At 43.8% G+C, this 14,973-nt stretch overlaps 1 protein-coding gene across 3 annotated transcripts in view; it reads right to left on the bottom strand.

Moving 5' to 3' along the window:
• DDX31 (DEAD-box helicase 31) overlaps positions 1-14,973 on the bottom strand; it is a 50,114-nt gene that overhangs the window by 3,929 nt on the left and 31,212 nt on the right. For all 3 annotated transcript variants that reach the window (XM_074923543.1, XM_074923544.1, XM_074923545.1), the window contains exons 18-19: positions 12,366-12,477; positions 6,887-7,067 (exon numbers count right to left, since the gene is read on the bottom strand). In XM_074923543.1, the coding sequence (XP_074779644.1) occupies positions 6,887-7,067; positions 12,366-12,477 (293 nt within the window). The remainder of the gene's footprint in view (positions 1-6,886; positions 7,068-12,365; positions 12,478-14,973) is intronic.

Below are 14,973 nucleotides of genomic sequence, written 5' to 3'. Positions count from 1 at the left end.
TTTTAAAGACAAAAACCCCTCTGTCCTCCTCCAGAAAACTGTAATGATTTTATTCACTCTTTAAACATGAGAAACTCGTGAATCTTGCTAAATACATCACTGAATGATGAAACAGCAGGAAAGGAGTATCTAGAAGAAACAAGACAGAAAAAGTGCCCAGCGAAGAAAAGAGAATAAAATCCTTCTTTCCTCTGCTTCAGCTTCTGTCTACCTCCATCTGCAGAGCCACTCCCCGCATGCTGCTCCCCTTCCCCACCCCACTCAAGAGCCGCAGTGGTCTGCAGACATGCTGGTGCTGCCCAACCCTCTACCTCAGAGGAAACCTGAATGATTTGGTCTGGTCTCCTCTTCTGGACCCTTGACTCTCAACTGTTTGCTTTGCTAGAGAGTACTGGAAAAGATTCAAGGCAAATCCTTTTTCACATAATGAAAAAAAACCCCAAAACCCAAACAGGTGAACATAGCACAGGTGATTAGCCTGAAATTCTCTGTTGTTTCCAGCTCTGTCTTCTGCTTCACTACACAATACTAACTCACCACAGAAGTCCCACCTTGCTTACATGTAACACATCTTCAAGACACTCAGTTTGTGGCTTCCCCACACCTTGGGTGATCAGTGGCTTTGGGAGCTCTGAAGACACCGTCTGCTGAATGCTACACTCACTAGCGACAAGATGGTAGGGTAACAAAGACTATACTGTGGGAAAAAAACCCAAAGACAAGTATACTGAACAAAGTTTTGAGAATGTTCAACATAGCTGAGATCCTGTAGACAGCTCCAAGGCACAAACTATGAAGGAGAAAAGCATACACGGCCTGTTCTGTTTTCTATATAACGTCCTATTCATCTCCCAAGCATTACTGATAAGATCATAAGAACTATCAGCTGATTTTGCCAGACTGGATTTGTTACAATATGCAAACCGTGATCCTGGATATGGATACTCAAAACATTCAGGTGTGAAAGGACCAAGTGACAACTGTAAGAAAGACAATGAATGTCTGACACCATTTTAAATTTTCATTTCAAAATTCTAATACGTATGTTTTGTTGACACATCTGCTTCTTTAGAGAACTGAATCACCAGCTGATCTTCAAGCCAAAAACTCCTACATGCCAGAGCAGTGGTACATGTACAAGCATGGTTTCTTGTATATCATTTGATGGCTCAGAAGATACCTCTGCTAGTCTTTTTACCTGAATGGTGAGCAAGCTTGTTCTTAGAGATATCTCCTTCAACTTGGTTGGCATTGCTGTCTGTTCCTTTGCCCTGAGCTGTGTGAAATGCTGCTGCAATGCAGTGCAGCAAGTGTAGTGACCTTTAATCAACTCACAGCATCTGCAGCAACCAAAGGCTCCCAAATTGCTCCAGCTGAGGAAGGAGTAAAAAGTTCTGATGCACAGTCCCAGAACTCATGGTGTGTCTTTGGAGGAGACAAGAGTAGGCTGTTTCATTTATCAGAAAACATTTCAACACGGATCGCACTATCAATCTGCCTGACAGAATCTCCAACAGCTCTTTGAAATTGTGCCAGCAACAGAGCTGGGTTACCTCTGGGCCAAGGCTGCTGCAACACCTGCTTTTTCTACTTACAGTGTTGGATGAACCATCTGCAGCCAACACAATCCTGTTTGGGTTGGTTTTTCTGTTGTTGTTTTTTGAGGAGTGGGGACAAGAAATTCATCAGCAATCCTACACTGCTCTCAACAAGTCAACAGATGGCCTAGGTACTCTGCTATCAGCCAAGGCAAACGCTAGCTTGAGAAGATCAAGGAAAATTATTACCCAGTCAGACTGAGCATCAAGCGCTGCTCCAGAACAGTCAGAGCAGCGCAATCTTCATGCCGAGACATGCTAAAGAGTAAAGCCCACCTTACCCCTACCGAAGCCAACTGTATTTCAGCTACACAGAGACAAAACCCCACAGGTTCATGACCATCCCTTGGTCTGTCTTCACCTTACGGAGGAAGGATGGGAGGCTGGGAACCTCCCAGCATTCTTGCCTCTGTCAGGCTCCTTCCCAGCCTAAAGGTCAGAATATATTTGAATTAGAGAGCGCTGACCATTTTTTGGTGCGTACCAACCAGCACAGATGTTTTCCAGCTCCATGTGCAAGCCTTATTAGATCACTCAAAGATGGAGCAAAGGCTCTGTGCTGCTGCTGTGGTGGAACAGGGCAGTAATAAAGGGTATTGCTGCATGCAGACAACAATCAGATGGATTTTGAAATTATAAAACTTTAATTTCGTAACAAGACTTTTTTATATCATCACGATGTGGTAAGCAGGACTCATCTCTGTTCCTGAACTGCGTTACTGAAGAGTGATGGTGATGCTTCCTTTCACAACAGCCGTGTCTCTTACTCTAATTTTTGGATCTGTTTGCACATCAGTCTGTGAATACATGCTCTTACCTGAGCTCCAGCCTGGCTTTCTAGAGCAGACTGCCCAAACCAAGTGAAATTCCCAGTGGGCTGAATTCCAAACTTGCATTTTGACTAATTAAGTGATATTAGGAAAGCCGTAAATGCCACGCAAAAACTGGCAGGCACACTGCTTCTAATGATTAGACAATTGCTGTGCAGGGAGACCCATCTGCAGCCTTGATTCACAAGCCCTGTCAATAGAAGCATTAGTCTTTCCAAAATTGTCAATGCCAAGATGATCAAAAGTGGAATCAAGGATCTGAGTGGGAGAGAAGGTAAAAGGCTACGAGCTTTCACCCAAAGGAGACTGCTGCCCTAGTCATACAGAGGATATGCAGGGTTGAAAGGTATATTTCTCATCAGGAGTCTAATTCTATCTGACCACTAAATGCTGAAGAACGAATTAGCACAATAATCTTGCAGCCAAAACCTTAAGGGCATGATGATATTCATATTAGAGCAACAGCAATGTCATAACGATATAAATCAATCCACTCAAACAGAATCACCCTGGACACCTTTTCTTGATCCCATTTTAGTTAAGGGTTGGACTTAAACTCTGAAGCATGAGAGGACTTTAACCTTAATTTTTATACTCACTTTTTGCACATGCTGTAGCAAGTATGAATACACTTGATATTCATATGTAAATTTAATCTTTCTGAGCATTTCTGGTATCAGAGATATCCTGTAGCAATGAGTTCCACAGAATCTATTGAACTTAAAAGATTTATCTCTTTCTTTGTAATGGCTTGAATTCACAAGGCAAATTAAGTTGCAACTCCTCATTACAGTGAAGCCGTTTGAGGACATACACCAGTCTTCTAGAATTCAAAAGTACAAAACAGACCATCAGTCGCCACAAAATCCCATAAAACCCCACTGATCCAAAATGCAAAAGACTGAGCAGCACAGGGATGCTTGCTGGAATGGCAATAGGTCTTTGGCATTGTGAAAGAGTCAAGAGACGTGTCTGTGGGGCACATCAGCTACTTCCTGTGCGTGCTGCTTCTCTGCAGTGAGGAAAGACAGTTAATCCCTCAATGGAAGTGGGATCAGCTTCCTTACATCTATCCTTCAGTAAAAGCATGAGCCCAGACACCTACTAAGCTGATGTACTGTAACTTAATATACAGTATCTGGTTCATGTGCTCATCTCTTACCTAAATACAGCATTTCAGCTCTCAAAAAAAAAAAAAAAAAAAAAAAAATATCAAGAGTAATTATTTTTCCATTTTCAGATCGGGTTTTGCAGGAACCACTACAGCTAAGGGGATCGTTGGTTTGCACAAAGAGGTTTTAAGAAACACATGGAAGTTTTACATGTGGGTTCAGAAGGGGAGGATTGCTTCTACATTTCAGCACTGAACCATCACACACCTGGCTGCTCTGTCTTCCTGTCTCACCTTCCCCAAGCAGGCTCTCTAAGGAGGTGCTAAGCACAAAAGAAGACTCAAGAGAAATGAAAAGTTTTCTTTGTCCACTTAAAGAAACATTTAATGATTGCCTTTACCCCACTTTCAACCTAGACTGCCTGTTCTTTATTCTCTGAGCAGGTGCTGAGAGATGAGGCTTTAGTGAGCAGACTGATTAAAAACAAGTATCGGATGTTTGGAGACAATGTGTAATACGACAACCAACACTCATTGCATCACGTGAGAAAAATAATTAAAAAGATTGCTCTGAGACTATGCTGTTATAATTTCAAGCCTTGCATTTACAATTAAAAATCATTTGCCTTCTAAATGGCAGGCTAAATTCCGCTTTCTGTTTTGTCAGTGTGAAATCAAAAGCAATTCTCTAAATTAACAGCACTATCTTGAATTTATACTAGTGGAGATGACTCTACATTCACTTTTTCTAAACTATCCTATAAATACTAATATATCTTCTCTCTCTGTTTTTTGGTTGTGGGGGTGGTTTTTTTGGTGTTGCTTTTTTTTTTTTTTTTTAAGCACACACAGAGAAAGTCGATTAGAAACAAGTTTCACAGGCAAGAACAATTGTTGCACGTCACAACTTTGGCTATTTCTGCAGAGTCTTAACTTTCCAGATGCTCCCGGATTTGAAATCTGGAGCTTGAGCTGTGACAAACCTGTGCAAAGTCTGCCCACTTTCCCTGAGCTGCAATTATATGATCCACGTGCAAATGAGCTTTCAAATCACTCTCAGACCATTTGTCCTAACACTTCTACATCCCCCAACCCCACGCGTCCTATGCGTAAACTACCTACTGTATCTTGAGCTTGTCTGTACTATAATAGGATGAAGACTCGGGGAGGAGGAATGCCGTCTAAAAGAGGTTTGTAACAAGGGAAAAAGTACCTCTAACAGAGTAGCGACATCATAGGAACAGAGAGAGGCATTGTTGCAGGCCAAGTAATCCTGTGACACGCTACTGTCAGTCATAGCTTGACACCCTGCTGGGCCAGCAAGACATCAAAGCCCACCCCATACCATCTTACATGCTCTTTATCGGCTAATCAGCCTATTCTTCCTGAAATAAAGCTCCGTTAAATCCCCTGCTCACAGGGGCATTCCCATCCTGTTGCCCATCTGCTGGTGAGGGTCAGCTGAAGCAGGAGGCAGATCAGTGGCCTGTCCCTGGTGGCTTCTCAAAGCAGGACAATGCGGTCGCCAACTTTTTATTTTAAAATCCCTTCCCTTGCAATTCCCCCCCCCCTCCAGATACATACATGTGCAAGAGGTGTCACCAACCCAGGAACAATTATGTGGATTAGTGCTTTAATTGCACAGCTAACGTTTGATAATGGAGTTTGCAGCAACAATTACATAGAAAGAGTCACAACTGATACTGATAAAAGAAAAATTATTGTCCTTCTTTGAATTATTTCACTGCTAAGTCAGAGGTTTGTATCCTGCTGTTGTGCTGAGGAAGACAGCAAGCCCTTAACATTGTAATCTCAAAAGGGAGGATTATTTATCCTGTGGAACCCACTTAAAGTAGCTAGGATGGGACATACTGAGCACCTCCAGCTCCACTTCAAGCAGAGAAGAGAATTCAGTTCCTCCAGAAGCATCCGGAAGTCTCAAATTCCTTACACAGGGAAGGAGTACCCAGGAAAAGCCCTGTCCACACACCAAAGGGGACAGAGCTATAACTCTAGGTTTGCTACAGACTCTTTCTGGAAGAGATCCCACAAGATCCTGCAGAAATGCTTTTTTGTCAGAACTACTTCAATCTACAGGCAGCTGCACACAAGTCTGTAGAAGGATCATTTCTACCAACAGATCTGCTTTTTGATTTGAGCTTATACTTATATTACTACAACTGATCACAGAATTAATAACTAAAAAAAATACACTGCAGGCCTCCCCTTTCCTTCACATGCTAATGTCTTCTTAGGGAGAAGAATAAGTAGTCCAAGCTGCAGCTGACCATTCTGAGAGGATGGACACAATGTGTCCCACGGCAAATCTGACAGCCAGGAAACTGGCTGGTGGAACTGCAGGAGAAAGCCTACAAAAGACTGCCTGTCTAGTGTAGAAAAGGTGATAAAAAAGGCCAGAGGAGGCCACAGAAGGCCTTTAAAAGCAGTAATACACACAGTTTGCTCCTGATGCAGTGGTATTTGTCAAGAACAGGAAGGAAGAGGCTATCTTGTGAGATAAATCAGCACTCATACAGCCTTGCTCATAACGCGCAGGACAGTCAACTTCAAATCTGAGAAGCAAAAATATTAATTTCTCTGGTGTTCCCTTGATGCTTTTATCATCCCATGCCTTATACCAACAGCAAGTACTTATGAACACAGCTGTATCTGAGAGCACCTTTCCCTAAACACGGGTGAGGATAAAGAGTTGGTACTGCATGTGATCCTGAACCAGGGATCACAGCTCTGTCGGACTGTGCGACTGGAAGGGGGATGCGAAAAAATCTGGCAGCTTCTACACTGGAGGTGCTTGGCCATGACAAAGGGACTGCTGCTGGAGCTCTAGCAACCAAGACCTTCGCCAAAAAGAGAACCACTCCAATTTATGGGAAGTCTCATGCAGCGCTGCCTGTACTGTTCGTCATCCTTCAACATAGCTCTTGAGTGAAGTATAAATAAATAAAAATTAGGCTGTTTCTGCTCATAAGACTCAAAGGATGGTGAGTGGCTTGCTTTTGTTTTGCTTATTGTTTTTGTGTTTTTAATCTGAATTCACACTCAAATGTTCAACAAAGTTGGTTTAATAAATGTAATTTTTAGGGTCTCTAAAGACATTAGAGAGAGGCCGACGCAACCTAAGCCAATGGCTCAACATGATTTAGCATCTCAGGAACAATCACACGTGACCTACTCATGGCAGGGGGTTGGACTAATGATCTCTAAAGGTCCCTTCCATCCCAAACCATTCTATGATTCCTGGAGCAAGCACAACAACCCTGAGGAGCAAAGTTCACCATAGTTTGTCATGTGGTGTTCCTTGGCTAAGGAACACCAAGTTGGCCTACCTTTTTGGTCTTGGTTTGGTTTTCTTCTTTGAGCCTGCAGCTGGAAGAGCAGTCAGGTTCTGGGGGGCATCTCTCAGGCCAAAGCTCTTGGCCACATGACCCAGGTGAAGAGATTTGATGTGGAAGATGTGCTTGAGGTTTCTGGGATAGGTGGTATAGGCACAAAGGAAAGACTGCAGTGCTGAGGGGGGGGAGGAAAAAAAAAAGTTAATTTTGTTTGCTACTGCATTTTTTTATATATATACTTAAAGATTCAGCTGTTCCAGCTGAAAGAACATTGGTCTTGTCCTTTGGGACACCTTCTGGTCAGCAGCTGGTAGAAAAGGTTGGCATGTTAAAAATCTGTGAAGGTTGTGTAGTACTAGTACAATCCTGGAAGGGGAAGGTACGTGGTGGAGAAGCGTTAAAAACTGAAACAAAGCTATATTAAGTTGCATTAGGTTTGCCTCTTGCAGGGATGCCCCTTTAGCCAGGAAGGACAATGTTTGTAGCACATCTCACATGAAGAGTCGTTGACGTCAGATGGTAGCAGGTAAGGGGAGAGAGGGAATAGAGATACAGGGATGAAGAGAGGGAAAGCAAAGCATGGAGATGGCATAGGAAGACTCCTCTGATATTACAGTCCCAGTAGCCCATGCATTTTTCACCAGTTACTAGCTAGTCTCTTATAAATATCTGAGAGCCAGATGGATTTCCTGACTCATCATCACACTGAGAACAGAGCTCACCTTCTCAGAAAGGGAAAAATAATAGAATTGTGTGCAAATTTCCCTTCACATCTTTATATTCCTGTAATGCCCTTCCCTCAGGGCTCATTGCTCTAAAGACGATCATCCACTAATATGAACACTACCACTGCTCCTCCACGTACCCGGAACATTAACTACACCCAGGCTGTCCTCCCTGCTTTGGGGAATAGAGGGACTTTTAGTAAGGAAACTCCACAGCTCATAAAATGCCTCCCTTCAATCCCTTGATGCTACTCTGCTTGCTAAACCTCCTGTGTCCTCCCAGCCCTCACTTCAACCACCACCTACATCTTTCTCTGTCTCTCAACCCCTGACAGCAGCAAGCTCTAAACTCTAACCTCTCCTGCCCTTGCCTGTTGAGACACCGGACCAGCAAGTTTGCCCACAGCTTATGTCTAATCTCTTGGCAGCAGCCGGAGATTGGAGTTTATGAACAGTAATAAAAATGTCATTTTAGCAGATCAGCTCCTGGAAGGACCCTGGGAATCCATCAAAGCTCTGTTTACTGAGTAAAGCGAACTCCTTTTCCCAATCGATGAGAAGAAAAGATTGAGTTTTTTGCACCTTCTTCCCAATTTCACAACGCTACTTTCAGAAGCACCTGAGCATCAGGAGACCTGTGTTTTCCCAAAAAGAGAATGCTAAATTCCAAATACCTCATCTCAGTGTCTTATCTGAAGGCCATATCCTTCTGAGGGCTTATAAACCAGCTCAAATGCTCTCAAAAACCCTAACCTGCTGCTTTTTTTCATGGAAGTTATTGGTCAAATTCACTCACTATAAGCAGGTGTAATTCTTCAAAAAGAACAAAACAAACTTGCTCCCGCTCCGACTTTGCTCCTGTTGGAGCTAATATAGTTGTCTTTCTCACAGCATTTGAAATGGTTGATACTAAAGATCCTGTTATTATGAAGGTTCAGCTCGCCTCCCACAGTTACTCAGATAGGAAAGGCTGCTGGTACTAACTCCCCAGATAAGGTAGAGAATCAAAGTGGCAAAGGCTCCCCTCTTCCCAAAGTCCTGACAGACAACTGCCAGATCCAGTCCTGAGTCAGAGCCTGCAAAACCAGCAAGAGCTGCAAGACACTAACCCAAAGCAGAACTAACAGCCCTCCTGTACCAGCAGGTCAAAACCTCAGCTCCTGCAACTGTCTCACCTCTGAGAAGCTCAGAGCTGCTAATGTCATTACAGCCCCCATGAGATTTAAACGAAGACCTCTGTGGGGGTGATTCTTTCTAAAATCTTTACTATCAGGTCTTTAGACCTCTCAGTGCTGCCAGAATCACATTTCCTGGCTTTTATGTGCAATTACAGTGGCCAGATACTTAAAGCTTTTTTTTTTTTTAAAGTTGAAATTATTTTATAATTCTGTGATCGAAGAGAGCTTTATGAAAACAACTCAGAAAGCCTGGTAACAGCACTGGTCTGGCCATAGCTCACACAAAGGGTACCTCAACGCCACAGGAGCAAACTGCCTCAGCTGTTACAGTTTTTGCCACATCAAGGTGAGTTGAAGGCAACTGTATACTGGCCTGGGGTGGGATTCAGACTTGCACTCATGGAAGAGAGTGGATTTAGATTGTTTCTTTGCACCTGTGCATCCCCACTTTTCTAAAGGAAATGGAAGTGTGGAAAGTCAAAGGGAAAAAAAAAAAAAAAGTGTTACACATGATGGAGGTTAGGTAGGTTGGTTTGTTGTTTTTTTAAACAGGGGACAAGAGAGTAATGAGATATGAAAGTGAGACAGGTGACATAACCTGTTCCCCACGCTCTCAGCTGGCAGGCAGTTCCCAGCCCTGGCCCCAGAGCGCAGCCTCAGCCACACAGCTGGATAAACTAGTGGAGGCATTTTGCCAGCGTACAGAGCGTGTGGGAACAGGAAGAGTGCCCCAAACCCACCACGGATTCAAGCATCGTGCCACGGCAGTGGGCTCCTGTAACTCTGCTGTCCCTCTCAACATGCTTATGCTGAGGACAGAGGCAAAATTCTCAACTGTTGGCCACAAAATGGGGAAACATGGAGGAGAAAAGAAGGGTTTGCTTCCTTACCCTTTCTGTAACCCCAGTGGCACAAAGGATCAGTCTCCTCAGCTCTGTCTGTCCTCACAGCTCCAAAAAAGAACACCTATCACCATGCAACCCTTTGGATAAGTCCTCCACTTCCCAAAAGGAACCCACACTTCATGAGATTCAGCCTTCAGGTAGCAGGGCCCAGCCGTATCCCCTCCTCCCATCCACCTCACCGGTGATCAGTCAATCAAGTTTGAAGGGCAGCACCTTCACTGAACCGTTTGATTTGAGTTTGGAAGACACAGGACCAAGAGGCAGAAGGGGTGAGTGGGCAGGGAGCCATTCGCCTTTTGAAAGCAAGCTGCAGTGAAAACACTGCTTATTAACATTGACTAGGTCAGAAAACGGGGAAAAAGAGAAAAAGAGAGAGAAACAAATGCATCTCTGGCACAGTTTCCAATTGATTGTCTGCCATGAAAGCAAAAGCCAGCTGCCATGTTAATTATTCATGATGCCTGGCGCAGAGGGGAGGAAAAGGGGGCTTATGGAAGCCACTCAGCAGTGGAAAATTTGCATATGTAGATAGCAGAATAGGAAAAAGAGGTGGAGTGCTGCTGTACAAGATAAATGGGATGCACAACATTTCAGCATTTCCTGATATATTTTGTGTACTACTTGTCTGTGGCTAAAAAAGTTATTACAGCTGAGCTCAGCAACAAGTGTGCACGTGGGGGTGTGTGTGTGTGCACAGTGACATACACTGCACAGAGAGAAACCACAGAGGTTTTCTAAGTGTGACCAGAGCCATTCAGTTATTCCCCCTGTCACAGTCATTTCAGGTTAGAAGTTTGCATGGGGTATAAGGAATCCCAGGGGAGCAACAAGAAGCTCATCCATGCAGAATCAAGGATTTGATCATATTAGTCACATGCTTTGAGGTTGTGGACTTAAAAGTAGAGCTATAAAAAGTAATTACCCCAGTCAAGTAGCACAGCACACCTGAAAATGGGTGCAAGCAAGCTGCTTGTGTAGCAAGCCTCTAACACTTTCACTGTAAAAAAAAAGGTATTTTGAAACCCTGAGGAAAGAAATAAGCGCTGCAATTGGGGGCAGGGGGAGTGAGAATCAGCACAGAGACATGCAGTGGCACAGGACAGAGCAAAGAGCAGAACAGGAGCATTTCAGATACCTCATCCACCACTATGGCCATGCACCATTAAAAGCATGCAGAATAATTTGGGGTAAGCAGGTAGTCACAGTATGAGCTCTAGGTGTTCTGCTAAGACATTACCTGACAAGTTAGTACAGCGTTCAGAAGACAACAGCACCTCTGACCTCTTGAACGATCACTTCTCATGATTCCAAGCAATTTTAATGCTGATCTTAACTTCTATCTTGAGAACAGCCTTCCCTTATCCAGTTCTGTAAGGGCACTGTACAGCTCACGGGCCAATTTCCCCACTGGTTCTGGATCCCTCAGTAGGTGATTTATGTAGTTTAGCACATATGGTTGTATGCACACGCATTCAGCAGGTATAATATAACAGCAAACAGAAATCATGTAGACCATTAAAATTCATCTCATCAGGACCCCTCTCATCCAAACCTAACTGGAAATGCTGCAGAACTGACATCAACAGGACTTCTATGCAAGCTTAGACAGCAGGATTTGACTCAGAGCAAAGTGACAAATGAGGTGAGAAAGAAAACAATCGGGAAGGGAGACATATGGGAAGAGGAGGCTCAAAAAAAGGGGAAAGACTCTAGTCCTATATATTGTGAGTAAGAGTCGTTTAGTCTCTTGCATAGAGAGTTTGTATTTTGTGGACTTGTCTCAATATTTAACAACCAAATTCCAAGTAATTGTCAAGGACCTTTGGGGCCTCACTTCCCGCATTCCCTTTACAACAGCTACTCAGTCTTCAGGTGCAGCCGGATCAGCCTTACTGGGCAACACAACAGTACACAGAAGAGGGGTTCCTACATTGCACCACCATTTTGGATCCTCTCAGGAGACTACTCAGTGTTTATTTTCCTACCACATCCCTGGCAATATTTTAATCTTTCCCCCAAATCCACCTTCCTCTGGATTTTCCAAACTGAGAAGCAGAAGGGAGGTTTATCAGACCACTCAACCACAACTGCTGTGCATCCTGCTTGATAAAGATAGGAAATCAAATCCCAGATTTACCCCTAGCTACAATTATTATTAAATCCATACCAGTTTTTCCTCTTTCTGCCTTTTTGAGTAGTTGCCTTCTCTCACATTTTTCTCCCATCCCACACAACAACCCCCAGTCTAAGAACCTTGTCTGTTAAGAGTTGTTCCCAAGGCATCCTGTTTTACAGGCTTCAAATTCATCCCGGGTGTAAACTGAAAGCATCTAACGGGTGCTGCACCAGGATGTGGTTAAGCAGGTCACCCATGACCTTCCAGCATAACACACATAATCTATTCGCTCATACGACTGGGTCAGAGCCCTCGAATGTGAATCCTATTGAAAGCCAAGATTAAACCTCATTTGCACGTAATATGGGAATGCAAGAAATTAACATTTAATATCATCGCAAAGCCTTCTGGGCCCATCTGAACCCCCTACAGAGCCCAATGGCCCCAAAATGTTTCTTCCAGGCCTTTTCCCTGAAGGTCTCCCCCAGAAGAAAACCTTGGCAGCTTATATGAACCCTTCTGGAATAAACTGAAAAGAAATGCACTGACCTTTCTTTGCCCACCGGACAGTCCCCTCGCTGGAGTGAATGTAATTTTCAAATTTTGTCTGCAAGACCGTAGCCCTCTCCCGGACTTCCTGAGGGTCCGTGCCACAGGATTTCTACAAGGGTGGTAGGAGGATTAGAGGAAAGAGAGAATTTGAGTCAGGAATAATGAAGCAGTTTACAATAGATTTAATAACAGTAAAATCACACAGTAACCACCCAGGGGCCAACAAAGGTAATCCTCTCAATATTACTAGAGAAAAAAAAATACAGATAAAGACGTTAAAGTCAAAGCAGCCAGTGAGCAGTGTGGTAAGGAGAGCAAATCAATTTTAATTCTGTGTTTTCTAACATCTATCACGTATCTTTTTCCCTTGCTTTTTTTTTTTTTTTTTTCCCTTCCAGATTCCACAGGCCAGATACCACTTCTTGTTTCCATTGGAGTTATTTGGAATAACTCCCCTCAAACTCCACACTAACAGTTTTAGACTGATGTTGCAAGTTCCCCTGTACGGTTCCCCAAAACACCTGGCCTGTTCTAGGCACTCATGGGGCAGGAGATCTACATTCACCCCTAAGCTCCGGAGAACAGACCAAATTTAGTACCTGTGAACAAAGCCAATCAAATGAACTTCTTGTTATTGATGCCTACACGAAGTTTGCTCACTGTCAACAAGTTACTTAACTGTAACTGCCATCATGTGGTTCCTCTACAATAAGACAAGCCCCTTGCACCAAAGGGATGACAGAAGAAATTTAGACCAAAAGGGCAATTTTGCACGTGCTCAAGTTTCCCCAGGATCTGACTGTAGGATGCAGTTCAGGAAAACAACCATTCCTGGGAGCAAGCTGTTACTGGGAGGAGAAAAGAGGCCATCTCTCCCTCTAAAGTAGCCGAGCAGAAGAAAACAAGAGAATTTTTGATAGAAAGTTGATAGCAAAGTGCAAAGCCAAGCAGCCATGGAAGTGAACCTTTCCAAAGAAAGGGCCACGGTTCTCTAAAGCTACTCAGACAGGAACCAGCATCCAAATCTAAGAGTGCCAGATCCAAGGCAGTAACTTGATACGGGTCAACCCCCTCATCTGACCAGGGCTGACTGAAAACAAACATCCAGCTCCCAGGATTCTGTACTAGGCCTGTGCCAAGGCAACAATCCTGTTGTTTCTCCCTGGTATTTGCATGCTAATGCTGCAAAACCCTCCTTCCCTCGCAGCTGCGAGCATCGTGTCAGCACTGCTGCCAGTCCAGGGGAACCGTATCACACTGACACCGCGAACCTCGGTGATCGTGGAAGCCAGGCGATGCTGCTGGCACCCTACACAAAATGTTTTGCTGACCCAGATCTGCCACTCTATAGCCTAACAGCAAATCTGCCCAGAGACAGACCTCAAATGTAGTTTAAACTCCCTGCAAAGTGCCCTCTTCTGAACTCAGGATCCCATAGCTTCCAGCCACTGGGTTCTTCTTCAACAAAGCAAACACATGTGGGGACTAGAGCTCCTGCTCACTCCCTACCTGGACTAACTGTCCATCTGCATCTCCAAAGACAAGGTGGGTATTTTAAGCCTCCATGAAGAGTCTCCCAGATTTCCATTCTCTGCTCCCTGTCTCCCAACCCACTCAAGAAAGACTCATAACCTAAGATTGTTTCACAGATGCCTTTTAGTCTGACTTATCATCCGCCTATTAATCAGTTGAGACAGTCTCCAGTTGAGGGACCTCTGTAAAGGCTTAATAAACTACAAGTGGTGCTGCCTCCCTGAAGTGGACACTCGTTGCTGTGACTAACAAGTTTCCATTGACGTGAAACATAAAACTTTCTCCCCCCGCCCGCTCCTCCTAGCCCCCATCACTTTTCTTTTGTTAAGCCTCCTGGCAGCACAAAGTGTCACCTTCCCAGCGTTTTTTAATATGAATGTGAAATTAGTGAGGCTTGCCCTTTCCCCTGGCGGACAGAATCCTCTGTTATTAAAAAGTAAAGCACTTTAATAATGAAAACTTTTTCTCTTTTTCCTGTGTTTTAACTGTTTAAAATTAATGAGAAGGGCATAACGGTTGTCAAAGCGATATTGAAAGCCGGGTAGCCAGGACCGAATAAGCACGAAAATCCCTCCAGAGTGTTAAATAAACAGTGCTTCAGCCCCCTCTGAATCCCTCTGTTGGTTATTGTATACATTCTGTAACAGCACTCAGAATAGATCTGAGCACCGGGGAGGCAGAAAGGTTTCAGAATTCCAATAAAGGCCTCAAATTAAAGACAGCCTGGTGCGAATTCCAGGAGAAAATTAAAGAGACCTCAAGCTTAAGTGACAGGTGACTTGCTTCTGTGTCACAACTGTCAGGGGATTTAGTGATAATATGGCAATATATTACAAAGGACTTTTCTTATTCCCCCCTTTAGGTTTCAAAATGAGGCATCTCTTCTTCCTGGTGCTGGGGGGAAAAAAAAAAAAAAAAAAAAAAAAAAAAAAAGAGGTAAGACAAAAATGAGGGATAAGAAACTAGGTGCATAATTTCCAAAGTGCGAGGTCAGTCCAAGAGAAATAAATGAAAAAAAGCAAATGGCAGGAAACATAATGTACTCAGAAAACAGCTTCTCCCCTCCTCCCAT

The sequence above is a fragment of the Athene noctua genome, chromosome 20 (genome assembly GCF_965140245.1).
Source record: "Athene noctua chromosome 20, bAthNoc1.hap1.1, whole genome shotgun sequence".
NCBI lineage: Eukaryota > Metazoa > Chordata > Aves > Strigiformes > Strigidae > Athene > Athene noctua.
Note: the sequence above shows the minus strand (reverse complement) of the source record. Positions and strands in the feature narration are given on the sequence as shown.